Source organism: Erigeron canadensis, chromosome 8, assembly GCF_010389155.1.
Source record: "Erigeron canadensis isolate Cc75 chromosome 8, C_canadensis_v1, whole genome shotgun sequence".
Classification (NCBI taxonomy): Eukaryota; Viridiplantae; Streptophyta; class Magnoliopsida; order Asterales; family Asteraceae; genus Erigeron; species Erigeron canadensis.
Genome location: NC_057768.1, coordinates 31,730,665 through 31,758,223, shown reverse-complemented (window position 1 = coordinate 31,758,223; position 27,559 = coordinate 31,730,665). Strand labels below are relative to the sequence as shown.

The following is a 27,559-nucleotide window of genomic DNA, read 5'->3' as shown; positions in this document are numbered from 1 at the left end:
TTTTAATGACAACATGAAGTTTTCATTGAGAGAGGATGAGCACCTCCTATCAATGAAAGATGTCGAAACTGTAAGTTTAGTTTGTACTTTTAAATATAAAGTTTGTTGTATCTTTTGTTAGTGATTTCTTTCGAATGTGATTAGAGTCATGATTGTTTGCAGGTTTTTTTCCCAATCTTAGCACATGCGCACTATTACCTTGTGGTATTCAACCTTAAAGACAAAGGATTCATGATAATAGACAATAGTGCGGCTACAAATCAGTATAAAGGGAAGTAAGATACAGTTTGTGATATGCTTGTAAGTTCATGTTATCATTCTTCAGATTTCGTGTTATTTTAGTTGGATTAATATATATGAAATCTGAAAAGAGATATGAGACATTTCATGCGTTACATTTATACCTTTGACTTAGGTAACTAGACAAAGGTTAATGAGTATAATATTTAGTCATTAATGTTCTATATGATCTTACCTATCTTATATTTAGTTTGGTATCTGAAGGTCTAATCAAACAGAATATTTTCCTAGTTACAATTTTTTATTTCGGTTTGTTATTATTGGTAAGATGACATCAATATTGACATTTTTAAAAATAACGCCTAGCTAGTCAAAAAATGTACTCTTTGTATCAGTTCTTTAAATAATAAAACATTGTATTCATTGTGGTTAAGTAGAACAAATATACTTGTTTGTATGGATACCAAATTAAATTAGGTATAAAGGCAAAGATTTAATGACAGTAGGGATATGACATATGAAAATGACTTTAGTACGACATTGGTATCATATATAATATATAGATACTCTGGTATAACAATTTGCAATTCTGAATTCTTACTTAAAAGTTATGTGTTTTCAGCGACATTTGTTTTGTAATTACCTGAGGTCTATTAAGCATCCAAATTCATCTGCAATCAGAAAAGCGAAGCACACATTGATGGATATGAAGTGGAGGACATTAAACAACCGTAATGACTGTGGTATCTTTTTAATGTGTCATATGGACACATACATGGGCCAGTCGCTGGAAAATTGGAATCCAGGTTTTGTTAGTGAGAAAGAAAAAGGAACATTAAATCAAAAGGTTCAATTAAAAAGACTAAGAACAAAGTATTGTGCAAAAATTTTACTTCATGAAACCAACAAGCACAAAAAACTGATGACCAAGTATGGGAAATTGTTTGACAAAGAATATACCATTCAAGAAGGAAAGAAAGCTATTAAAGAAGTTGTGATTCGAAAGTTGAAGTTGATTCAAGCAGAGAATGCAGATAGGAAGCAGCTTGACAGATCTTGATTTTGATTCAACTACAGACTGAAGATATGAAGCAGGTTGTCATATGTTGATTGGTAGACTTATTCTGTATTACTGAAAAGATGGTTGTAGACTTATTTTGAAAACTGCTCGTACACTTATTATGCATGAACAGTTGGACGACCAGTTTAGACAATCTGTTGGATGACAAGTTCAATGACTAGTTTAAAGACCAGTTTAGACAATTTGTAATTCTCAGAACTTCTTTAGACGAATACTTGACTTTTGAATTTAGATGTTAACGATGGTCGTAACTTTCATTTGTTTTTTCTATATATACAGTAGTTTTAGTATTATATTAAAAATTCAGAAAACATCAATTTTATGATAAAAGCTAAGTTACACATGTGTAATTAGACATATGTAAGTTTAATTACACATGGGTAAGTTTACTTACAAATGCATAAATATATAAATTGGAAACAATCAAACCAATACACACTTACAGGAGCAAGTTTCCTGAATCTTGTTAAGTAGTACAAGCTAACAAGAACACATTTTCTGCAGATCATGGTGGTTCGCGGGCAACCACTCCAACCAACGATAATAATATATAATACATAATAACTACACAATCTTACAAAAGTTGTAACTATTTACCAACTTTCTACAAAATACATACTACATAAGACAAACTTGCATACTACATAGTACAAACTAATATATACAACATAATTGTTTCAAAAGATAGTTGTCACAGTGATATGATACATTCAAAAAGATGTTGATCCAGGCTGGTTACACATGTGTAACTTCATTTCATTCAGACATTACACGACGCTTAACCTTTATAGATTCAAGTCTTGATTTAATGGTTTCCAAAGAACGATATCGACCTAACTGTTTAATTTGTTTAGGTAACTCCTTATAGGCCTCTAAAGCAATCTCAACCCTCTCTTTTAATGCATTGATTTCAGATAGAAGCATTTCTCTTAGATACCTCAACCTTAAATATCTAAGGCTCTGTTTGAGTTTCACTGAATGGGATGGTTCAGCACTTGGTGCTGAATCGGTCAGCATCCTAATTGTTTGTTATGTTGTTCTGAATACTGAACGAGAGAAAAAAAACTCTGAACCATTTCACCTTTAGATGCTCTCTTAACCATTCATTATCCACTTCTTACTCAAATACCCTTCTACTCCCTTTTTCATCCCAATCTATTTCTGCCGTTTCTCTCCCCATCTACCTTATTTTTGCTTCTTTTTTTTTCTACTAATTCTATGGCATAGATATCTGTCATAATCTCTTTTTATTTATTTTTTCCTCTCTACTTTTTTCATTCTTTTCTTATGTATGTTTTAAATGGTGGTCTCCTATTAAAAACAAGAACATCAAGTTCCATTATTGCCTTCCAAGTCACGTGATTTAGTGGAATCAAATGTAGATGATGATTCTGTATTTCTGTTAGAGCTTTTGTTGTTGTGACACATGATAAGAAAGGTGGTTGTTTGAATTTGTGAATAAAAATGGATTCTCAGAGTGAAATTTGATGGGGTTTAATGGAAGTTCTTAATGGTGAAGGTGGAAAATGTGGTGGTGGTGAATAGTGATTGTGGTCAGAAAAGATGAGGAAGGAGAGATGATGATGATGACATTCTCTTGGCCATTAAAATATATGAACATTTTTTATTTTTTTTAATGTTTTAAGATAATTATTATATTCAATGTTTTTATTATCTTTTTTATATTTTTATGCAATGCTTGCAACTAAAAACAAAAGTTAGGCCATGTTTGATTAATCAAAAATCTTTTCCGTAAGGTTAAACTTGTAATTTTTCATTATTCAGAGTATACATTCAGACTAGAAATCAAACATATTATTTTCATTCAGAATCAAGTTCATTCTGTGTCTTTGAACCATTCAGGCTAAAAAATCATTCAGCACTAAATCATTCTGCATTATCAAACACAACCTAATTTGTTTTTCTTGAGATTTACCTTCATTGCTGAAACCAGTCTCAAAACCTAACATACCATTGCCCATATATGTTTCCATGTGCCTCATCAAAAAAATTCCAGAATCCAAATCATTTGCTTTTGTTCCCCAAGGGACCTCAATTCGTTCAGTCATTTCCAGAGAAAGCTTTATCGACTTGGCATATTTCTTGTAATTCAAAAAAGCAATCACAAATTCATCCTAAAAAAGTTCAAAAATAACAATAATAAAAATCAGGTTAGTATTCTGAATAGGTAAAATTAGTTTATAACATAAAACAATAGATACATTAGAAATTCTTACCAACCACAAAATAAGGTTACTATATCTCTCAAGAGATTTATTGCATGGATCAGAGTTGTCAAGTATGTGGCATTTGTTTGTCATCAAATTGTAACAAATCAGCAAGTAAAAGTCTGTCACATAGATAGGAAAAAACATCTGCAAAATTCAAATTATAACAAAAATCACCACCTAAATTTTGCAAGAGTGATTTCACACTCAGCTGTGAATCAGGGACTGGTTATCTTGGACCAAATTAAAAAAATCTAGCTAAAACTACCACTGGACCAAATTTTGCAAGAGTGATTTCACACTCAGTTGTAATGATCATCTCAAGAAACCATACCAGACATTGAGCGACTATCTCTTGTTTAATATAAAATTCATCCAAGTGTGAAATAACTTCATCTCGAGATAAATCTGTTCGGTCATACTGTAAAAAAATATATCGGACAAGCAGGAGAAAGGATTTAAAAAATTACCAAGATGATTACAATAATGAATGAAAGTTTTAAAAACTTACCATGATATTTGTTGGGAAAAAAAGCCTTTTTGTTGATCCTACGATGTTTAGTTTTTCAAAATAGTTAAGATAGAAACCCCAGGTATAAATAAGATCATGATGTATCGGACTACCAGGAACTAGGCTTTCAAACGCGTAACGAGGAATACAAAGTGCTTCACATAGGAATATTACATCACTACGTATGGAAAACATGTATTAATAAGAAGTAATACGAAAAGCAGAAATCCAAATATATATTTATATATTATTTTAATACTTACCGAGGTGTAGATGAAGCAAAAAAAATCGATTTGGAAAGTTCTAAATCTTTATCTGTTGGCTTGCTGTTGAGATCAACAATTGGAAGAGATACACAAGTCTTCTTGAAGAAATATTTCTTTTGGCTTGTCTGATTCAAAATTTCTTTCTCTCCAACTTTACTTCCAACTGAAATACCTTCAACATCCTTACCCTTGCCCTTTGACATTACAGATTTGCTACATTTTCTAAGGATAGGACGTGCAACATGATCTTTTTTCAGAATGCCTGATTGACCATCATCATGAACAGCAACTTTACAGACATGAATATCATCTTTTGAAGATACAGATAAGTCAACGTCAAAATCAACATCATCGATATCAAAATCAGATGAATACAGCTTGTCACGCATATCGTCGTTGTCAACAGAACCTTGATCAAATGCTAAGTCAAACTTATCCTCATTCACTTGTTACTGCTGACACACCTCATCACGAGTATGATTCTTATCAACAAAGACAGGGATAAAAAGATCAACCATTGCATCTTTATCTACATTTTCACACTCTTTTCGCAAAGTATTATTGTATAATTCAAGATCTTTAATCCATATCTTCTTGGCAATTGACAACTTCAATAACAAATTGGTTTCCGGGATACTTAGATAAACACAAATTCAGCTTAGAATAATACTGTTCATGACAGATACGTAATTTCTCATAATCTTCATTTAATGAATCTACAAAAACCTACATTAAAAATTTGTAAAAATTAATAAGTTAAATTGAAAATACATTTAATTTTTTATAATTAAATGTGAACAATTATATTACTTGTTTGTCTTCTTCATTTAAGTTGCAAGAAAATTCAGAATGATTTGAGTCAAACATTTCCTCATTAACATCGGAAATAGATTCAAAATGATTTGCTTCATTCATATCATGATTAGGGGCTGATCTTTCTACTCCTCTACCTAAAAAGATGAATAATAACAAAACTTTATTTAGATAGATGATAAACGCTATAAAATTACAAAACAAACAAGTTTAAAAATAACCGTAAAAACTTAATTAAGGAAATCTTTCATTTAACAAAATTTTTTACATAGCATTACAGATGCAATGAAAGTGTAACATAAAATAAAAAGACAAATACAGATGATTTTATCTAATTTACACATATGTAAGTTATAAAAACGTTTAACTTACACATGTGTAAGTAACGAAAAGTATATTAAAAAAAAATCAACAAACCACTTCATTTTAAATTCTAAGTTAACATTTGGTAGTAATGGATACATTTTGATTAAAAATCAGATACTTTTTATAAAAATATACCCAATTAAAAATCGATAATTTTGAACAAGTAAATTATATATAAAAAAATTTTAAAAAAATACAACAACTTTAGTAAAACTATCAGATCTATTGATATTTAAACAAAGTTATAAAAAATAATATAAAAAAAATTCAATAAAAAATATAAAATGGAAAAAGAAAAACCAGTAGAAGCTTGACCTGAAGAAGACGATGAAACTGAAACTGTTGACGTTTATTTATTTTTCTTCATATCAATCACCGTCTGATTTCGATTTGAATCCAACAATCTCTGACTTCGACCTAATAATAAAAGCAATTAATAATAGAAATAACAAATAGTAAATGATTTATGAATAAATTAAAATCAAATTAGACAAAAAAAATTACGAGTAGGCGGAATATGTTTCCTTTTCCCCATGATTTGATCGGAAGAACGATGAAATGGCGGCGGAAAAGCGGCGGAAAGGCGGAGGAGTCAAAGGCGGAGTAAAATGATTGAAGAGAGGGGAACGATATTCCAAAAACTGTGAGAAAAATGATTGAAGGAGAGGGGAACGAATTTATATGCACACGCAAAATTACCGATATACCCTTCTCCGTGTTAATCATCTGACGCGCGAAAATTGATCTGAGGCGTCCAAAAGTCCTGATCGGACGGTCCAAAACTGTCCCTTGGTACTTTTTTTTTTGGCTGTACTAAAATTAACTTTCATATATATATATATATTGTCAATTTAGATAAAATCTTCCCACTCCTGCATCCTTTAAAACCCTTCCAGCGCAGTCCAGGGTGGAGGTGAGGGATTATCAGATAAAAAAAAAAATGGAATTTACAACTAACTGATTAAACCAAATTGGAGACCAAGATTATCAAATAAAGTAAAACGACTTGGTAAGTTATCAGGCTTGGAACAAGACAACTTTCTAATAGTTTATCATATATATTTTTGTGTATTTAAATACAAAAGATTTATAATGTAAATGAATTGAGTCGCTTTAAGACCATACGGATGAAAGATGACTTGAATCGCTTTAATACAAATTAGGCACATATGGCCATATGGGAGGAACTAATGAAGTCCATTTAACTCTCCTCGTCGCTCCTCCGATATCTAATTAGAAATATATACAATCTTATGTCCAATATGAAATGAACTACTTTCTTTTGGTTTCAGTAGTTTTCACGGTCGAATGTCACATTTAGTAATGGTTTCCAAAAAGCTGAAAACAGGGTGTCTCGGTCTTGCATCAGCATGCTTCATGACTCAGAGGTGCTCATCAAAGTGTATATGCTCCCGAGTTCAAAGGGAACTTAAGTAATCTTTTAGCAAATTAAAAATAGGGTTTGCAAATGAAGATCCTTCCGATCTTTCAAACATGATTCCATCCATACGAGCTTGTACCCCGTCACTCGATGTCAACCCATCCATCAATTGTTTCAGTGTCGTGTCTATTCCAATTACTGAACTCCCTATACCACTCAGGATTTCTGGTAAAGAGGGTGATGACTTTGACAGCTCAACCAAAGTAACCTATACACAGTCAAGAAGGCAAGAAGCATAAGATACTCGTGTCACCACTGGTATAAGTGGTAAAAGGGGCCAGTCAAGTACTGATATAGTTCAAAACAGATCTAATTACCTTTTGACTAGTGTCAAGATATTATACTAAACTTATATGATTATAATATTTCGCTGTTTAGCATAACACTAGAAGGTTGTATAATGTATATGCACTAAAAATACACTTTGGGAGACTTTACCCATTTGCCTGATTTTTCTTTTTAACTGGACACTTTAAAATACACATATCCCAAATGACTCTTCAAATTTGACCAACAACAAACATAACCCTTCTACTTTTTAAAGTTGAAACGAGCATGAACTTTTTGACTCTTGGGTTTTTTAGTCTGTGAAGGCACAGTTTCCCCTTCCCACGAAAGACGAAACTTTCCCCATTTTGGACAATCAAACAAATCAAGGGTAAAGTTATTTTGAGAACACTTTTTTTTGCGAGAACCTTTGAGAACTTTTCAAATCAAGCCTAACTGATGATTGTTCTTTACATGAAAATTGTTTTTTGATTGTTTTCTGAATAACTTATGTGTAATTTTGAATTTTATAATTGTGTGGAGCATGGATTATCATCCGGTATACAATTATGTGGAGATTTGGATTCTTGATCACATGTGCACGAATATTGCTATGATCACATGTATGCAAGTCGATCACATGTAATCAAAGCAATATTCGTGCACATGTGATCAAGAATCCAAATCTCCACATAATTGTATAACGGATGATAATCCATGTCTCCAAACAATTATAAACTTCAAAATTACACATAAGTTATTCGGAAAACAATAAAAAAACAATTTTCATGTAAAGATCAATCATCGGTTGGGCTTGATTTGAAAAGTTCTCAAAGGTTCTCGCAAAAAAAAAGGGTTCTCAAAATAACTCTTCACAACAAATCAATGCCAAAATCTGGACAGAATATTCTAAATTTCTAATATGAGAGCCTTCTGTTTTAACCTTTGTAACTAGCAGGTTTCATCAAGTACTTTTGTTTTTCGTGACGTGCATCATGAAGAATTTGGGGTTTGGATCTTTATTATGATATTAGGATTAGCTTTCTCTGTATATTCAGCCAATTTTTATCTGACAATTCTTCAATGGAACCAACCTGTTTGTCCTCAGCTATGTTTGCCTTCTGTTTTGCTATAGCAATAGCCCGTGAGAACCCTCCAATTGCATCAACTAACCCCCGTGAAGCAGCATCATTTCCAGTCCATACCCTCCCTTGAGCAAACTCTTCCATCTTATCCACCTGCAGTATAATGACTCGGTTACTAATTGTGTAACCAGTGAATACATACATTTCTTATATATTTACTAGAGTGATCACATACACTCATTGATCTTGAAAATGCTGCCTTGTTACGAAACGATTTATAAGCATTCTGGGCAGATTCAGCGAAAAGTTTCTCTTCATCAGGCCTGCACACAGGTTTGCAAAGCAATTCAAATCACAAAAGCTATAAGAATGAAACAAAGATCTTAATTTGCTAAATGCTAATGAACAGATTCTTTTACCCATTAACCAAATGAACAGGCTCTTTGGTACAAGATATACATGGTACAAGAACCTTCAACCAATCAGATATAAGTAGCGATGGCAACGGGTCAAAATGTAAAATGTGGGAAGATTGAACAGTGAGGAGGTCGGACATGTAAATCCGAAACACTTTTTGTCCAAAGGTTCTTTCAACTTTTGCTTTTGTGAAGAACTCGTGTGATACATTTGTTACCAACACTATATTCCAATAATGATTTAACTTTTGAATAAAAGGATTTACAAGGTCACATGCAATAAAAACGCACTGTAGGTAGACTTTCGACCCGTTTGACTAATTTCCTTAAAATCTTTATTTTTAATTTAACTTATTTGATCTGTTAAAGATAAATATACTCTTATTGAACCATTCATAAGTAAATGGACTTGCCATCTCGAGATATGAGGGTTCTCTCACCTGAATGGTCGCTGGTCAGCAGCAGTTAGCTCAGCATATCGTCCCTTCGATATGATTTCCTTGTTGAAACCAATCCTTTCATATAGTTTCCCCAAATTAAATTTACCTGCCACAAAAATAATGATCACGGATACAATCGAAAAATATCAAACATACTCAAAACACATCTACAAATGTTCTTTTTTTACATCATTGTGTACATGACCCTCTAATAATTGTAGTTAGAGCCTTAGAGGCCATCTGACAAAAATCACTGCAGAAGAAAAGGTTAGCCGTCTAATGAAATGGCAATCAGGTTTTAATACTCTCAGTTTACTGATGCCTAAACTTCCGATTAAGTTTTTAGAAGACATAACTTAACATTCCAATAAAACTTAAAGGATATTGTGTGCACCTGTGACAACACCAATTGAACCTGTCAAAGTAAGGTTCTCGGAGACTATAGCCTGAGCTGCCATGGCCATGTAGTACCCTCCACTAGCAGCCACATCTACCATTGATGCGATAACAGGCTTAGATTCAGCCAATAGTCTGATTTCCCTCCACATCCTGCATACAAAAAGGAGAGCTAGCCACATGAAAGATCAAATGATCATTTAACATTGTATTATTTCATCTATATTTTCAGCTATACTCCTGCTATTGATTTAAGGAATATGAATATAAACATCACAAGATGAACTAAAAATTTATAAAATCAAAATTAAAATTTGTAATAGTTACATGTAACATCCATATTGTAGATTAGTGCATATGAGGGATAGATAAATTATGCTTTTCTGGTCAGAATAGAGGACCTACAAGTCGGAAGCAAGAGCGTCACCTCCAGGGCTATCAATTCGGATAATTACAGCCTTATACCTTTTCGACTCTGAAATAAAATAGGGAAGTCCATAAACATGAAATGGTAACAAACAAACCCAAATATGAAAATGGAAATTTTGTAAGAATTTGCAACTGCACATATTTACAAAGGATATAATCATTGTCTGCAAGGATTGAAAAAAAAGGGGAATATAAAAAATGGAAAAAGAATAAATTAGGGCAAGTGCAAGTTCGCCAATATACAACATGAACAGTTACCATTTGTACTTATTGATTCTCAAGGGACATGTATATTGTGTATGCCAAGTAAAAGTGGCAGATGGTCGGATGGATTGGGAAAAATGGGCTATAAAAACACAAAATAGACCCTGGTTAAAACACTGCAGGTTGACTAACGGAACTGGATGGGACAGATTGACTCATAAACACTTTTGGTCCACTTCTAAATCACGAATGTATTACTTATGATTACAGATACAATTACTGATGAATAACAATTCAAACCTTTGAATAAAATAGCTTAGGAGAATGTATGCATTAAAAGAAGACATTGGGCAACCTTCAAATTTTCAACCTGCCCGACCACTTGCCCTGTTTCCCTTTTAGATAGTTATTTTAAATGACACATATGATAATTTAAATGACCCATTCGAGATGAAACACAGCCTGGATCAACGCATTCATAAGTAAATGGGTCAAAATTACTACCTCTGGTATTAATAACCCATGAACATAATGATTCAAGCACAAAAGGCCAGATTGATTATATAATATGCCGCAATCTTAAGTGTAAACAAGTTCAATTGCAGAACCCTATCAGTCTATTACTAATGCTATATCAATTACAGAAGCTGAAACAAATGTGTTCTATACATCTATGTCCAATGTTACCATACAATCATAATGCCTTTCAATGGGATGGCAATTTCAACCAATATATCTATACACGGGCTAAAATTGGTTGTATAATATCTCTCACAGGTCAAGCAGATAAAACAAACAAAACGTAGATAAAATTTATAGAAAAACTATATACCTTGTAAACAATATAGTTTTTGCAATCCTATTTGACATACTACTTATTTATGAAAACACTGAAAATCTTGAAAAAGTAGTGTTTCAGTCTGACCTGTTTCAACCTGTACTAAATAAATAACCCTTATGACATGCTGGTCAACTGCCTATACTGCCACTTCTAGTACTTCATATTGGTCCTTATGATATATATACCCTTTCAGGATCAAAGAAACTGTACAATGTTTGGCATACCTTTTACAATGCGAATCTTCTCAATAAATTGCTCAGCAATGATGCCTGAACTAGGTGAACTGAACGGCCCTCGTACACGACTGATGCTACCGGAGGCCCTAATTACTGCTATTTGATCCTTGCCACCAGATAACCCCACAGTTGATTTCTTAACTCTGGAGTACTTCCTGGAGCAAGGAAACCAAAGCAGTCAATGACTTACTTGATGCAAGCATTAAGAGAGATGATGCATGTATGGGTACGGGTAGAGAATCATAGACCAAATATATGACTTTCAAGTGGAAAAAAATGCTGATAAAATGAAAGTTAACTAGAAATAGTTCATTGTCATGACAATATCTTAAATTGTTAATGAACTTCAGGAATATATTTATTTTAAAGAATTAGAGATGGTGATGCAAGCAAAAGGTGACAACATGAAGATTCTACAAATAAAGAAGACTAAAAAAAAGTAACTATTACTTGTAATCAACAACTGGGAGCTTTTTCTCCTCCGCAATGCCCAGTTTTGTTTTCAACATAGATGTAACCTGAGAAGGTTAACATAGTTGAATTGACATATCTATCCAAGAACAAGAAGTAACAATTGTGAGATCCATGCTGCCCTATAACTACCTTCGTAGTAGATGAAAGTGCAAACCACAATCATCAATAATCAAGCTTTTTAACATTTTGAACTCCAAAATCTATTAAATAGCAAGTGTTAGGAAAAATTACGTTCCATTCCTAAAGTAAAAAGTTTGGGCATGTGCTTTTCCTGAGTATACCTCATCATCATACTTTATATCTGTTATCCATCCATCTTCTTTCAACTTGTCTATTTGATAAACTCCTTCATTAATGAAACTCTCAATATCTTCCTTTTTCTTTCCTGTGAAATAATCGATCAAAATTGTTTATATTGATACATCAGCAACTAAGGAAACCAGAATGTAACTTCACCTTTGGCTTCAGAAATCTTATCAACCCAATTCCCATAGATATTATCTACCAGAGTAGTAAGCACCTCACGATTTTCTTCGGATATATTCTTGCGAGTCAGTTGATCACCAGCACTCTTATATTTACCAATCCTCTGAACTTGTGGTTGCACACCTACTTTCTCAAGTACACCTTCATGCAAAACACTCAGGTGAGGTTTAAAAAAGGTGATCTCAAGATTTAATATGCAAAGGTATATACATGTGACTATATATCTATGTGGACCTATGGTATCGCAATGTTGGATAAACTATGGCTTTGAAATTATGCCAGAAATATAAGTTTGACCAGCAGATATAAAGGTGATATATCATAGTTAGCTAAAACGGATAATTAGCCTTGAAAGTTGAAACTTCACTAATAGATCTTGAACACTCGTCATCCCAGAGTACTTCACTAATCCTGATCATTTGCAATCACACGTGAAAAAAGTAACGTACACTCAGATACTCACAATTTTCTGTTACTGAAAAACTTATCAAGTATTCCCATTTTTATTGAAGGTGTTCAGTCCCTTAGCATCAATTTTGTTTTTAACGAATGAAATTGCAATCAGGAAGCACTAACAGAACATTTTCTTATTGGCAAAAAGCTCCCATAACATAGTATCTCGTTCTGCTGACTGCCATAGAGATTGAGATGAAACGAATAGGTCAACTTACCACCAAGAAATTGTGCTTGAGCAGTTAAACCATACAATGAAAAATAAGCACTTGGAGGGGCATATAGCTCTTCACAGGCACAGCCAAGGTAATACTCCTTCTCACCCCATGCAGGTGCATAACCAACTATAAACTTTCCTAAAGCGAATTAGCAAAAGTCAACAAATGTATAGAACTATGGTAGTTGAAATCTACAAGTCTGATATCGATATAAAAAATGCAGATGGTATCTTATTTTCTATGGTATTTCATGTCCTTGAATTAATCTACCTGACTTCCTAAAATCCAATATGTGCCTTCGAATTTCTTCGATTTTACCCCATCCGCAACTTAAGGTTTCAATGTGGAGATAAACACCAGATATACGAGGATCATATGCTGCCTTAATCAAGTTTTCACATATTTGTGGCAGGGATAATCCCGAAGAAAAACGAGTCTTCACCTGATCGGATATCTGAAAATACATACAATACAATACAATATGGTCAGTTTTTAAAAGTTCGATACACACTATGCAAATTCGAAGTAATTGAGATAAAAACGAAACACCTGTCCACGCAATTTCAAATTCAAAACACTGCCTTTCCGAACACGTTGCCACGGATAAGCAATCAACATACGTAGCTTAACCACAAATGTTTTCCACGCGCCAGGGTTTTTATATTCAAATTCACCACTAGGATATAAACTATCATCGTAATTACTTATTAATCCACCATTATTATTATTATTAGAGTCTAATAATTCGATTTTATCATTCTGTGATGAAACGTCGTCGTTTTTGGTATCGGAGTTGATAGCTCGGATAGTGAAGGAAGGATAACGAAGGTGAGGTTTGGGGAAAAGATGAGTGGAGGTGAAGTGATGGTGGACTTGTGGTGGTGGTCGGGATTTAGTGAGGAGGATAGCGGTGGCGGAGATGTGGACGGTTGTGGTGGTTAGAAGCCTAGACATTTTCCGGCGAACCACGGTGGTGGGATTTTTAAGATAGGAGGAGGGAAAGTATGGATTGGAAATGTACCACGTCGTTAGTTCAAGTACTGACTACTTACTATTAATAGTAGTATATATTTTTTTTTTTAACAACCAAATAATTACAGAAATTAATTTATTTTTTAAGATTAAACGACAACTCCAATACGGATTACGGACGACGTGTAAGACTGAACGGAGCAAGGCGTCATATTTCACTTTTCACACACGAAAACGCCCCGAAACGCCCCTTACATTGCCCCAAGGGGGCGTTCTGGAGAGAGAAACAGCCAAGGCGTTACAAATGGAAAGGGTGAAGGAGACGTGAGAGATCTGGAGCAGTGTGTACTATGACATCAGGTAGGACCCAAAAGCTTTTGTTTTTGTCAAAAAGCAATTCTTTATTCCAGATCCATGGTTATTATTTTCAGAAAAACACCCCCTCAATAATTGTACACTTTTCAATACAGATTGTACTTTTATATGTGTTTGAGAATTTTGGATCTAGAAAGAGAGATTGAAGCATACTTGATTGGAGGGATGGTAGGGTCACGTAGGGGTCCATTTTGTTAGATTCTTTAATATAGGGGGAGCTTCTATTTTTAAAGGCATTGCTCCAAGTAAATAAAGGGGAAAGCCCTATGATGACTAGGATGCCACATGGCATGAGATGCCCTATGAGAGGCTTTATGGGGAAGCCTTGCTCCTCATAGCCTAAGTCGATGAGCGCGTTAAGGGCTCGACTTGCAAATTGGTGTGCTTTGTCATTTTTGTTGTGTTTAAAGTTTAGTAGAAGTGGTAGAATTATTCTAAGTATTTCAGCTGGAAGTGTTATGTACATTTTCGATTTTCTATTCACTTATGATCTGGCCTAGTCGACCCGATCATGATATTTCACTCATGATCTGGCCTGAGGGTATGTAATTTCTTTTTAGGTGAATAAATCTTGAAATTTTATATAAGAAAGAATTTATTCAAATTTTGTATTAAAATAATAATTTTGATGATAACATATATATACATTTTGAAAAAAAAAATCACAGCACTTCCATACTTATCCAATATCAATATTAAAATTTAAAATATTATAGCGATCAACTAAATTATAAAGTCATATTATTCTTCAAGTCCAACCAACTATGTTGGATTAGTGGTTGGAGCTCGTGCCTCTGAAAACAGAGGTCATTGGTTTGATCATCATGCCCAGCAAAGCTGGAGGTACTTTTCTACCTATGGTAGAACCTGGAAGCAACCTTTCTACTTATGGTAAGGGTAAGGCTGTCTACATATCAACCTCCCACATACACCATCGAAGACGATATTGGGACCCAAAACCCGTGAAAGCCAGCATTGGGAGTTACTTTTTAGTCTTCAAGTCCGTCTAATGAATAGGTGGTGTCTTACAAATCTTTGTTTCAAAAATTAAAACAATAAAACTCAAACAGTAACATAAAAACAATAAAACATTGCCAAAACATTAAAATTCAAACATAACTAAAAAATATAAGGGGGAAAAGAGTGGGAGCGGGTTGGAGCGCGGGTTGTTCAACCCTTTGGGGGAACACCAGCACCATGACCACGGGTTGGGAGTGGGTTGAATGTGGGCGGGTTAAAAGCTAGCGACGGGTTGGAGAAGGGGGGAGAGAATCAGACCGTTGGGAGCGTGTATCTTGAAGGTGGGGGCCCCCTTTTGGACTGTTACATCAATTAAAAAAAAAATCATCTTGTGAACTTGAAGCCTTGAAGGTGGTGGCGGTTGGACTTGTGGGTTTTCAAATGAGGAAGACAATGTGCACATCTATTCTTTTATTTTTCACACCCATTTGTACCAAAACCCCTAGTATTTAAGCATAGTTATAGTTTAAACCTTCAACTTTATAAACAATCTTAAATTTGTAATTTAGTATCCATTTTTTGTAAACTTTTTATCAAGCTGTTTAAAAATACTTTATGTTTAAAATACTTCATGATTATTATATAAAATTATTAACAAATGAAAATAATATTCAATTTAATTATGAAAAAAAAATAATTTGGGAGGGTTGAGACAGTGATGAATGCCATGGAAAATAATGAGGATGGTTGGTTGGGAGGGTTAAAAAGAAAAAAATGAGTTGGAGGTATTTAATTGGTGAGATTTGGGTGGGTTGAAAATTTAAGCTACATGACTCCCTTCCCCCTAACAATCCAAAAAAGTAAAATTTGAAATGACATAAACATAAAACACTAATCACTAATGCTTAGTAGAGCGAAAGGTACGAAATAATTCAGATTAATTAAAAGCACTATGTGAAATATTCAGTTTTATCCTGAGGAAGATTAAGGGTGCCAACTACTACTAAGTGTACGTCTAACCTACTCTTTTAGTTATATTATAGATATGTATCTTAATTGTTTTAACATGAACTACTTAAATAAAATAAATTCCAATATTTTATAATTTCAAATAAGATAACTTCAACCTAAGTATATTAATTTTCAAATTTTTATAACTTAAATAAAGATAACTTCAAATATATATCTAAATTAATTACATTAGTTTTGATAATTTTTTTTATCTTATTACCTTAGCTATGTACATGTATGTATATAGAAAAATCAGTCATGTTAGAAAAATAATTATTTTTGCCAACTATAAATACTATGTAAGATCAATGATATATATTTAAATAAAGTCTATCTATTTAACAAATTGACAAATAAACAAAAATTTTATTTGTCACTTAAATTACTCTTTTAGTTATATACATCAAATATTTACCATGTAGTAACTAGTAACTGCTAAAATAAGTTGTGGGTGAACTAACTAAAATGCTTTATGAAACAGGTTACCATGTGTCTTATTTAGGTACATTTTAATTCACCATGTTGACCTTGATTAATCATCATCCAATTCTGCACCATGATTTATTGATTTAAGTATAAAATTCACTACTAAATTCACAAAACTCAACTCCAATCAGATCTCCATCTCTTCTAATTCCATCCAAACAATCAGTAGTTCTGATATCATAAAACAACTGGGTTCTGCTCTTTAGAGCATTACCATTTATACCATAATCATGGGGTGCTCGTTTTCTGGACTGAACGCCCTATATGATGCCGTGAATGGTGGGTCTGATGTTTGGATCAACGACAACCGTTTTAAGGTTGTCCGACAGCTCGGCGAAGGTGGTTTTGCATACGTTTTCCTTGTCAAAGAGGTCATCACCGATGCCACTGCCGGTGCCGGTGTTTCCAAGAATTTTAAAGACCCATCTCATATCGCCGGTAAATTCTCGATATCGACCCTATTTCTCGTAAAGTTTTGATCTTTAGTTATTGGGTTTTATATTTCTAAGAATCTTGCATTATTGTATGTGTTGCATCTTTTTTATTTGATATTATATATATACATATTCTATTTGCTTTGAACCGAGGGGGGAGGTTACTCTTGTGTTTGTGATGACCAATGAGAGTTTATCTAGAGGACTAGGGGTTTAGGACTAGTTTATTGGTTTGGAAGAGCAGGATTAGGATTAGGATAGCTAGGAGGCCTAAGGTCCTTTTTTTCCATAGGTTGTTTAGAAGTAGTTATTGCCTTGGCTCAATCGGGATCTTTTAAGGTTTTGTCATTTCTTATTTATATGTATGTCACTACTTGTTCGATTTACGTATTAGTTTGCTACTTTTATGTTGTTTAATATGCCCAGTATGGTTGCTTTCGTATTTGTATTTGTATTGTCATACATGTTTCTAAGATATCGGTAGGACGCATGATGGATAAACGTTCGACCCGCATAGTAGCCGGACCCAGCAGACAGGTATTTCTTCTTTTCAGATTCTCTGAGACAGATATGATTTTCTAAACATTTCTCATTTTCCGTCTTGCACTCCTTTGTGGCCGGAGGTCCCTATGGAAGCAGTCTTTCTACCTTTTTGTAGAGGTAAGACTGTCTACAACTTACCTCCCCCATACCCCGAGCAGGGATTGGGTCCTGTTGTTGTTGTTGTTGTCTATTTGCTTTGAAATGAGATGAGATTAGATGGGATTGTGTTTAACTTTGTGAGCTTCTATAATATGTGGTGTGACTCGTGTTAGGATGACGTGGTGGCTGCGTATATGGCCACCATGTCGGTAAAGCTAGTACCTTTAGGCGTCCTTTTGGTTTTTTTAAGACCAATGTATGTCATTAGACAATCTTACCTTCATTTCACAAGTAAATAATCAAGAGTGTAGTTAAAGCACCACGGTATTTGTTGATTTTGTGGTAGTTATGTTTCTATCTGATATTTGAGTTTTGAAGTGAGATGTAGTGATTGAAAGTGGATGTTATGAATTTATTATATGGATGGATAATGATTTATGTGCAGAGGATGGAACTTATGCAATGAAGAAAGTTTTGATTCAGAATAATGACCAGTTGGAGTTGGTGAAGGAAGAGATCCGAGTATCATCTCTGTTTTGTCATCGGAATCTGTTGCCATTGCTTGATCATGCTATTGTTCCTGTAAAGGTAACTTTGTTCAGTACTTCAGTTTGTATTGAGATTTGTGATCATGTGAAATGCGTTATAATATTCAAGGATTGTAGTGTTTATGTATTGTTTGATAAAAGGCTGCACATTCAGGCTTATTTTAGTGTTTTAAGCCAACTATAATATACAAAATTAAGGGTAACCCAGCCTCTCGAGTCCCTAAGTTAAAAAAAAATATGTCACATCTTTAAGGAAAGATTGTTGAGTTTATGTTTTGCATGATGAAAAAGATTGCACAGTAAGGGTTATATCAATGTTTAAGCTATAAATATATTCTGTATGTGAATTAGTTGAGCACTAAGTGGAGAGATTGCAGATTTACTAGCAACCATGTTTTTCAAAATGTTATGCCATGCTTTCATGTTTTCTTCTGTCATCTTTCACATCGTTTTGTCTAATATGCACAAAAATCTACAGTAAGATACAAAGACGGTGATCAATTTACCCCTGGTCCAAAATGGACTCAGTTGTGCTTTAGAATTGTGCATCTCCTTTGTTGCCTTTTTTCTTCTTCTTGAAAATCAGAAAATTATATTATATATAACTCACATTATACATAATACAACACACAGGGAAGAATAGCCACAAGACGTGGAATTTTCCCAGCACACATATTGCGCAGATACTCCAATGCTTCTATTACAAGCACATTATCTACCACAATATATGGTTCTAACTCTCATCCTGATTGACGCTAGCGCATGTATCTTTTGACTCATACTCTTGTTATTCATAATAAGAATGACCCGACTAGGAACACTACAAGATGTGCCCATGAGCCCATGAACCCAACACATGCAATCTGAAAGCAGGAGCATTGCAAGTGCAGCCATATTTAGCATCCTCAGAGTAAGCAGCTTCATGAGACGTTGTTACGATCTCACATAGGCCAAGTATGGGGTTGGTTGGCAGTTTATAAGTCTAGGTGTCCCCTCTTCCTTTGAGCTAGCTTTTTGGAGTGAGCTCTACACCTAGCGTGTGGCTTGATGCGAACCTTTATGGGTTAGGTTAGTATCAAATTATCAATTGGTATCTTTTGAGGTTGGTGGCCTATGGAGCCTGGACCCAAAAATAAAGGGTGCCAACCATGACCAACATAGCCGTGACCAACGAGCTCAGAGTGGACTATGGAATGGTGGCTTGGACCTAAAACAAGAAGGGTGCCAACCAACCAGCACGGGCATTGGCTCTTCAAAGGGTTTGGGGTATTGTTACGATTCCATATCGGCCACGTATGAAATTGGTTGGTAGTTATAAGTCTAGGTATCCCTCTTCCTTTGAGCTAGCTTTTTGGAGTGAGCTCTGCACCTTTCTTGACTTGTCTAGAAATCCCTTCATAAGCCCAAAGTTTAATCTCACAAACCAGCACCTCTACGTTACATTTTTCATGGATCAGTTTATTTTTTAACATCCATAGATAATATAAAGTGATCGACGCGGTGGCATGCCATACTGGTTTTCTCTGTCCAAAAGAGTTTCATCACCCTCATGGTATACAAGATTGTAAACAGATAAGGTAAATCATTGTTTACTCGCCACCGCTTGAAAATGTACTTCCAAACAGTTGTAGCTCCTTTGCACTCCCTTTGTTCTTTGAGTTTCATAGAGCTAATATTTGCTTGTTATTAAAAAAGGCTTTTACCTTTGTTGGCCAGGGCACACCAGAACAAACTTGGACGCATGAAGCATACCTGTTATTTCCAGTACATTTAGATGGGACCTTGCTGGACAACACGACAACAATGAAGTCAAGAAAGGAGTTCTTTTCTACATCTGATGTTCTTCAAATTTTCAGACAGGTAACTAATGCTCAGTATTCATAGAGACCTGACACACTGTTATTTGTCATTTTAGTTAGTCAATGGGTAAGATAAGCAAGTTAGCTAAAAAAGAAACGAATCAAACTGGTCAAGAGCTTTTCAAAGTGTACTATTTATGTATAGAATTCCCCAAATAATTTTATTCAATTTTTGGATTATTATAAAGATTGTAATCATATGTGAGTATGTGACACACTCGTTATTCATATAATTTAAAACTTAGGACAAGTGTTTCAGGTCATACCAATCTGATTTGACCTGTAACTTATTGCTAAACAATCACGACCTTTGATTTTATTAGCAGAAGCGCCAGAACAAACATGTGCATATTTATGTCGACTGATTATAGAGTATAGTTCTATATATTAGAAAATAAAATCATTTTCCAAAACAATTCTCATCAGTATTCATGAAAGTATTCCCTTTAAAAGAATCTGGCTTGCAGCTTTGTGCAGGGCTTGAGCACTTGCATTCTCTTGAGCCTCCATACGCTCATAATGATGTCAAACCAGGAAATGTACTTCTAACACATCGTAAAGGACAACCTCCTCTGGCGATACTAATGGATTTTGGAAGTGCTCGTCCTGCTAGAAGGCAAATCCGCTCTCGATCAGAGGCACTCCAACTGCAGGTCATTGTCTGTTGCCCCCTTCAGATTTATTTATACTACTAAACATTATTTATCAGAAGTGGCAAATTGTACGGGTCAGGTAATGGGTCTGAGGTTGGTAAAATAAAAGTTAGCTTAAAAGAAACAAGTTGACTGGGTCAAAAGTCTCACAAAGTATAATTTTTAATGTTTAAAACCTTCTAATCATTTAAAAAAGGGACTCTTACTGACATGGTACTAATGTTTGCTTTTTGACATTAATCAGTACAAATAATTAAATATTACCGGAGAAAAATGTATTAGGTTACTTTGAACTGCTATGCTGATTATAGCTTGTTTGAATATCGATCAGGAGTGGGCATCAGAACATGTTTCAGCACCCTTTCGAGCTCCTGAATTGTGGGACTGCCCCAGCCAAACAGACATTGATGAACGAACTGATGTATGGTCACTAGGATGTACTCTGTTTGCCATAATGTAAGAATTTTTGCTTCTTCCAACAAATCAGTTACCAATGCATCAACAACTAGGATACACCATGTTTGCCTGTCAACTAGAGTATCAAGTCTGTTCATAACTTTAAAATGAATCTGGGGAACCAGGAAGTGACAATCCAACCAAAGCAACTTTTAATTTAATTGTGTCAAATGAGTAAAATCTAAACATTAGACAAGCCTAAAGCCCTAAACGGAAACAGTTAGATAGCCTTCTAATTTATGTATTTTTTAATAGTAAAGAATGCCCAAGATATATTTTTTTATAGAGAAGGACTAAAATTAGTTTTTTAATACATTTTGAATGCATAGAACCTGCAAAATCATCTTGCTCAAAAATTTAGATAAATACTTTATAAATAAGTTCAGATAATTTTTGTGAGTCTTTTGGTCACCCATAGCAAAAATTACCTAGTTGACCTGAGCCCATTTTTACACATTAGCAAACCCATCCATGTCATTTGCTCTCCGTTACTATTGGATGGCATGCATTGGCTGGATATCACTGGGAAGAATTTGGGTTAACCCTATACTCAAAGTCTGCTTTGTTTATATGTGTAGAGAATCCATAGGTTCATTTGAACCCAAATTCTAGAACATGATTCTCTTATGAAACATAGGGACATGAACCTGACTCATATAGTTTGTGTACCTATGTGTTCATGTCGGTCAGGTATGGTGCATCTCCGTTTGAGTATGCATTAGGGGAATCAGGAGGAAGCTTGCAATTGGCAATTTTAAATGGACAGATAAAGTGGCCAGCAGGTCCAAGACCACCTTATCCAGAGGCTCTTCATCAGTTTGTATCATGGATGCTCCAGCCTCAAGCCACAGTTCGACCACGTATAGATGACATCATCATTCATGTCGATAAGTTGATATCAAAGTTCTCTGTTTAAACCATAGTTGATTACTTAGTTTTTAGATGACAGCTTATATAAAGCATATTGAGTGACCATTGCCCTTATTATACATGTGTTATTGCTAGATTATAGATATTAAATAGTTGTGAATGTATTGTTTCAATTGGAAGGGGAAGTCTTGTGGTTTGTGATTGTTATTATGAACATAAATAATAGAGTTTTTTTTTTTTTTTTTTATTTTTTATCTTAAAGAAAAGAAAAAAACATACATTGCCAACTTTTAGGCCCTTGTCACAGGTTCTTTTATCTTGCATAAGAGACTCATTCTGTAACATTTTTTTGTTTAGTTGGTATCCCTTTTTTCAAATGGTCCACTTCAGATTCAAATTAGTTGGAGAAACAACTTTATCCTCCAACACATTAATGATCAAAATAGCGCATTTTCTGATGAACTTCTGTGTTCAAAAATTCTTGCAAACCACAAACACAAGGTGGTCCCACAAACGATATGCAGACAAAATCTATAAAAAGGCTAAAAAAGTTGTATAAATATTTTTGAAGTTTAAATGACAGACATGATCATTGGACACTGATATAGAAAACCCAAAGAGTACCAACAAATTATTAGTACTTTTTAAGGTCAAAATGTGAGCAATTTTTGGGTCAACTGGTAAAAAAGTTTAGTTAGTGTTTTCTTAGTGTTGATAGGATGACAAGGCTGAGTAATCTGAGTAGTGATATAAGGTCAGTGACTGCTCAAGTACTGCCTAATCGGATAACAAAATCAAATTGGTCCAATTCAGTCACTCGGCCCAATTTGGTTAAAATAGCTTTTTAAGTATTTGAATAATTGTGTAAATGTTTCTAAACATACGCTTATTGTGAATGCCATGGATATAAATTCAAAATTTGGATATAAGAAAGCCAATCCAGGTACCTGCTTCGTCCGAGTACTCCCTATAAGGCAGTCGACTGCTTGAGTACCGCCAAGAGAGGTTTACAACCATGACATTTTTAAGCAGACTTGGCATTAGGTTTTTGGAGTTGACCCAAACCCATTTAACTGTTTAACTGTTGACCTAATAGGTAAATGGTCAACTGGTACAACTGGGTCAGATGTAAAACTGCAGATCCATATATACAAGCATTACTAGCAACAAGTCCTTATCTTGCAGAAAACACTGCAAGCAATGAACTAACCATAAAGGACCCTCAGTAAAAGGAAAATCAATGACATCTCATTCCGTTAGTAGCATCCTAATCAGCTTATAAACATGTTTAATATATATTGAACATTTGAACCCCCTGTCAGCATCAAGAGGACTTGCATCATACATATTCGACATGAATACATGATTAGTATACATCTTATTAGAACCTGAGATCCCAAATAATGTCAAAATCTCCAATATCTTCAACCTGTATTCATTGATATCTGTTTAAATTACAATTTATCCATTCATATCAAATGGCGGTGAACAGCCTATTCATCAGAATAAGAGAAATTAATCCTTATGGTTCAAATTATGAGGTATCAAACGTGCATATGTAATCAACACTTTTGCATGTCATATGTCTGTGACAAAACTTTGCATATCATTTCCATCGAAGGTCATTTCAATTGGAGTAACAGAAAATAACAAAAAAGTACTCGTACTAATTAAGTTTTATTATTGTACATGCAAGGTTTAATGGCAAGTTTCAAGTAGAAAAAAACCTCAAAAAACTGATGAACTAATATGGCATAGAACCAACAGTCAAATTCCTTTTAAAGCGGGACCATTAGACACCCTCCCTCAGGCGTGCGTACATGAGGCTCCAATCTGAAATATTAGAGCCAAATAGGAAGATGATGGGGCCCGAGGAAGCATCTACGGCCCTCTTGAATTGGTGTCCCACTTAAATCGCCGCTAGCCACAAGGTTATTTAGTAGTATTTCCTCAGCCACTCACAACCCTTCACTTTCCGGATTCGCCTTCTAGCACATAAACTACATGCATATATATAAAGACCCACATATAGGAATGATCAGATACTTACTAAAAACATCCAAAAAAAATGTGGAGTGACAACTCAACTACTAATGGTTACGGTTCTAATAGGCGTTGTAGTTGCTACTCATCATATTGCCAGAGTGTGGAAGTGCCTAACTTATGTACTATCTGCCATGCAAGCTTGTATTCTTCCAATCCCATGAACCAGTGGTACAATAATAATGTACTGCCAGATAACCAATTAGCCCCTCAATATCCCGTCTCCAGTTTCTCTAACGTTATTCATCCTGTTAGCTCTATTTTTCATGTAGAAAATAATCAGCAAGTTAGCGAGCAAATGGCTAAAACTGAATTTGACTCTTCGTTGCTTCCCAATCCTGATAGCAGGGAAGATCAAAACTATTTGCCGTTGCACCAGATTGATGATGGCTGCTTGAATCATACAAGTGGCAGCCCTTGGGCTGGAAATCAGTACCAGGGTCAGTTCAATCCGATGCAACTGCAGGGTAGTCAAGTAAATTATGAGGGAAATTATGGTATGTTTCCAGACCAGATACTAAAGTTCTCTCAAGAATATCAGTATGATATATCAAGAGCTCCCTTCAGTAACAATCCTGCAAGTTTGATAAATGTAAGGCTTTTCGTAGTCTTTCCGTTCTCTGACTCATAATTTGCTAAACTTCATCTCTTAAGATAACTCATCTCCAACTTTTCTTTTTTCACTTTTTGTCTCTTTTTCACTTTCTTTAATAATTTCTAAGTGTACTTTATGCCAAAAATGTCCAAAAAGTAATAGCCTTTCTCTTTCTGTTTGGAGTGCTTATGTGTGTAAGCTTTTTATGACTAGATAAATTTCCATTTCGGCAATTTGAGCATGTAAGAGAAGAAAAGTTTTTCGTGTCTGTTAGTCATGTGCACTTCTTGTCGATGAGGTATGTACTGATTTGACCTTTACATGCTTCTTGTCTAAAGATTCTATCATTCTAAAGATTCAAGAGGATTTCCTCTGGATTTTAACTCCAATGATATGATGGTATAGGCATGCATGTGAAATATACCCGCTTAAATATCTTCACTAGTGTTTAGTGTGTCAAATACACGTAATCGCCTCCCATACCCCCTTTGTTACACTCTTGATCAAGTACATATTTGTTAATAGTTGTAATAACCACTACATAGTTGTGGATCTTTTCCTATGATGAACTTGAATGGTCTTTCATTCAAAATAATGAAATATGGGCGAAATACAATATTAGTGTGCTTTTAAGAGGAAACTGTACTCCAAAATGACCTACCTACTTCTAAGAGGTATTCTTGAAATGAATCTTGACTTATTATTTATCAATAATTAAATCAATTTTGTACATGGGGTCCTTCTAATCATAATCATCGTTATGTACCCTACCGTAACAAAAGAGTAGCGTATATAACAATGGAAATAAGGATATTGTCATAAGGGATATGATAAAGTTACCACACAAAGTGATAAATGTTACACAAAGTACAAGCTTTACAGTATGCATACGGTACAAATATATGATGCGCAATTGTAGTAGATTTTCATTGATTGTTATTGTACCAATATCAAATCCTTATATATAATGATGATATGTATCATCCTTGGTATTGGTTCGGGTAGACAGAATGATGTACTATTTTAGTCTTCAATGTTCCAAAAGTTCATTAAGTGTAAGAATGTATAAAGCATGTGTATCCGGTGTAAAAAGTTGATGCACCATCATTCTTACCCTTTATATTTTGAAAACACTTCCGACCAGAACCAGCCTATCATCATAAACATAATTTTAACTATTTTTCTAATTGATTTATCTGATGTTTTTCAACAGCTTACATTTGCCAACAACTTCTAGTTACATACATAAACTTTGTATATATTAGAGGCAGCATAATGGGCAGGTTGGGTAATTGATCAAATTTGGTAACTTCTGTTTGCAGGTTGAAACGGACCGGTCCAGGTTCAGTCAACCTGTTTGGTCCATTATTATATTTCTAAATGACACTAATGTATTAAATTTGATTACAAAATGATATCACCAACTTTTGACCCTTTGGCAAGTTACATTTATGCTATTTTGTATATCTAACTTGTTAGTCCCTAAAAGTATGAAATTGCCACCTCTAATATATGTCTTCCTTCTGACAAACACTCAGGCATCTCTGCCTCCCAAGGGTGCTAGCAATGGCAGCTTCTCAAACATCATGGATTTTCCACGAGAATGGGGACTAAACCAGTTCTCTTTTCCACCTTTTCAACTGGGAAAGCTACTAGAAGAAACAGTTGGAAGCCATTCAAACTCAACCAGCATATCATCAGAAGGGACGCAAAAACTATATTCATCAAAGAAACCATTTAAGCTATCTCCTATGAGTAGGCAAGATAGAGTCTTACGATACTTTGAGAAAAAGAAAAGAAGGAAGTATGGGAAGAAAATACAATATTCTTCAAGGAAAACATACGCAAAGACTAGGCCTCGGGTACGGGGCAGGTTTGCTAGGTCTTCTCAAACAGATACAAACACAACAGTTTGAGTGAATCAATGATAATATCAATAAGAAAGCACAAGTGGTAAGCCTAGATTGCTAGAAGTAATGTTTTAACTTCCTCAGGTAGATATGATTGTACTAAAGTTCAATTACGATATCAAATTGGTAATGTGATTGATTGATTAATTATGATGCATACTTTATCCTATTTGACTTGCTACAACCCAAGCCATGTTCTTTTTTAGAGGACACGTAAAAAAGGAACCACTTTACGGGACCAATGGGTTAGCAGCTAGTGATATTGAGATATAAAAAGCAAAGGATAAAAACACCATGCACCATATACCAAGAGACTGAAGATGCACATCTTTATATTAGGAAAAAGAATAGTCTCAAAGGAAAGTGTGCTTCCCTTTTGGAATGAAGGACCACATTTGCAAGGTAAATAACTTCCAAAAATAAAAGATAAAATCAAATACAAGTATAGCTTGCATTCGCTCATAATAACTACAGCAGTGGGTATTATTCTATGTTATTTTCTCAGAGCGACAATAATGGTAAACGACTAAAAGGATGGGGTTTTCCCATATACTTTACCCGGGGAGAGCGAGTTTTTGTTTTTGACTCAGGTTTACACAGCCTAATCAGGATATCCCCGGGCCTTTTCCGAAACTTTTCCTGGCCACCCCCAAGAATGTACCTAGTGACAATAGAGGTCATAACCCTTATTGGGTCGGGACCCCGAGAAATGAGGGAGTGTTCTGTCATCAAAATATAGATCTTAAGTTCGTGGTCAATGCTGATAGAGTGGTGAACACTGATATACAATGTTCTTTTAAAGAACTATACTGTATTTAATAAAAAATTTTCGTTGATATGTGGAAAAAATAGAT

General features: G+C 34.5%; 3 protein-coding genes across 4 annotated transcripts; 2 read left to right on the top strand and 1 right to left on the bottom strand.

Annotated features, from left to right (window-relative positions):
• Window positions 1-6,543: 6,543 nt before the first annotated feature.
• LOC122578063 (serine protease SPPA, chloroplastic) lies at window positions 6,544-13,913 on the bottom strand. The gene is made up of 13 exons (XM_043749930.1): window positions 13,441-13,913; window positions 13,162-13,345; window positions 12,892-13,029; window positions 12,191-12,361; window positions 12,016-12,119; window positions 11,711-11,778; window positions 11,249-11,415; window positions 9,956-10,025; window positions 9,549-9,703; window positions 9,155-9,260; window positions 8,534-8,621; window positions 8,308-8,451; window positions 6,544-7,154 (listed from the first exon to the last, which is right to left on the bottom strand). Exons 1-13 carry the CDS (start codon window positions 13,843-13,845, stop codon window positions 6,924-6,926), a joined length of 2,031 nt encoding a protein of 676 aa, XP_043605865.1. The 5' UTR covers window positions 13,846-13,913; the 3' UTR covers window positions 6,544-6,923.
• Window positions 13,914-16,757: 2,844 nt separating this feature from the next.
• LOC122580084 (serine/threonine-protein kinase 16-like) lies at window positions 16,758-22,404 on the top strand. 2 transcript variants are annotated; one of them, XM_043752354.1, is made up of 6 exons: window positions 16,758-17,133; window positions 18,217-18,359; window positions 20,036-20,179; window positions 20,646-20,831; window positions 21,163-21,287; window positions 21,978-22,404. In XM_043752354.1, exons 1-6 carry the CDS (start codon window positions 16,926-16,928, stop codon window positions 22,201-22,203), a joined length of 1,032 nt encoding a protein of 343 aa, XP_043608289.1. In that variant the 5' UTR covers window positions 16,758-16,925; the 3' UTR covers window positions 22,204-22,404. The 2 variants fall into 2 exon arrangements, with proteins under 2 accessions (XP_043608289.1, XP_043608290.1); XM_043752355.1 differs by lacking the exon at window positions 16,758-17,133 and adding an exon at window positions 17,758-17,789.
• Window positions 22,405-24,192: 1,788 nt separating this feature from the next.
• On the top strand, window positions 24,193-26,852 carry LOC122580179 (zinc finger protein CONSTANS-LIKE 1-like). The gene is made up of 2 exons (XM_043752453.1): window positions 24,193-24,792; window positions 26,334-26,852. Exons 1-2 carry the CDS (start codon window positions 24,226-24,228, stop codon window positions 26,709-26,711), a joined length of 945 nt encoding a protein of 314 aa, XP_043608388.1. The 5' UTR covers window positions 24,193-24,225; the 3' UTR covers window positions 26,712-26,852.
• The last annotated feature ends 707 nt before the right edge of the window (window positions 26,853-27,559 follow it).

What these genes read in the sequence shown, in the direction of transcription:
- LOC122578063 (XM_043749930.1), bottom strand. Translation starts at nt 13,845, where the DNA reads ATGTCTAGGCTTCTAACCACCACAACCGTCCACATCTCCGCCACCGCT. An exon ending in TTCAATTGGTGTTGTCACAG is followed by an intron (nt 9,261 to 9,548) that starts GTGCACACAATA and finishes TTTTTGTGGCAG; the next exon opens with GTAAATTTAATTTGGGGAAA. An exon ending in ACATAGCTGAGGACAAACAG is followed by an intron (nt 7,155 to 8,307) that starts GTTGGTTCCATT and finishes GACTGTGTATAG; the next exon opens with GTTACTTTGGTTGAGCTGTC.
- LOC122580084 (XM_043752354.1), top strand. Translation starts at nt 16,926, where the DNA reads ATGGGGTGCTCGTTTTCTGGACTGAACGCCCTATATGATGCCGTGAAT. An exon ending in ATGCTATTGTTCCTGTAAAG is followed by an intron (nt 18,360 to 20,035) that starts GTAACTTTGTTC and finishes TTTGTTGGCCAG; the next exon opens with GGCACACCAGAACAAACTTG. An exon ending in CAGAGGCACTCCAACTGCAG is followed by an intron (nt 20,832 to 21,162) that starts GTCATTGTCTGT and finishes AATATCGATCAG; the next exon opens with GAGTGGGCATCAGAACATGT.
- LOC122580179 (XM_043752453.1), top strand. Translation starts at nt 24,226, where the DNA reads ATGTGGAGTGACAACTCAACTACTAATGGTTACGGTTCTAATAGGCGT. An exon ending in ATCCTGCAAGTTTGATAAAT is followed by an intron (nt 24,793 to 26,333) that starts GTAAGGCTTTTC and finishes ACAAACACTCAG; the next exon opens with GCATCTCTGCCTCCCAAGGG.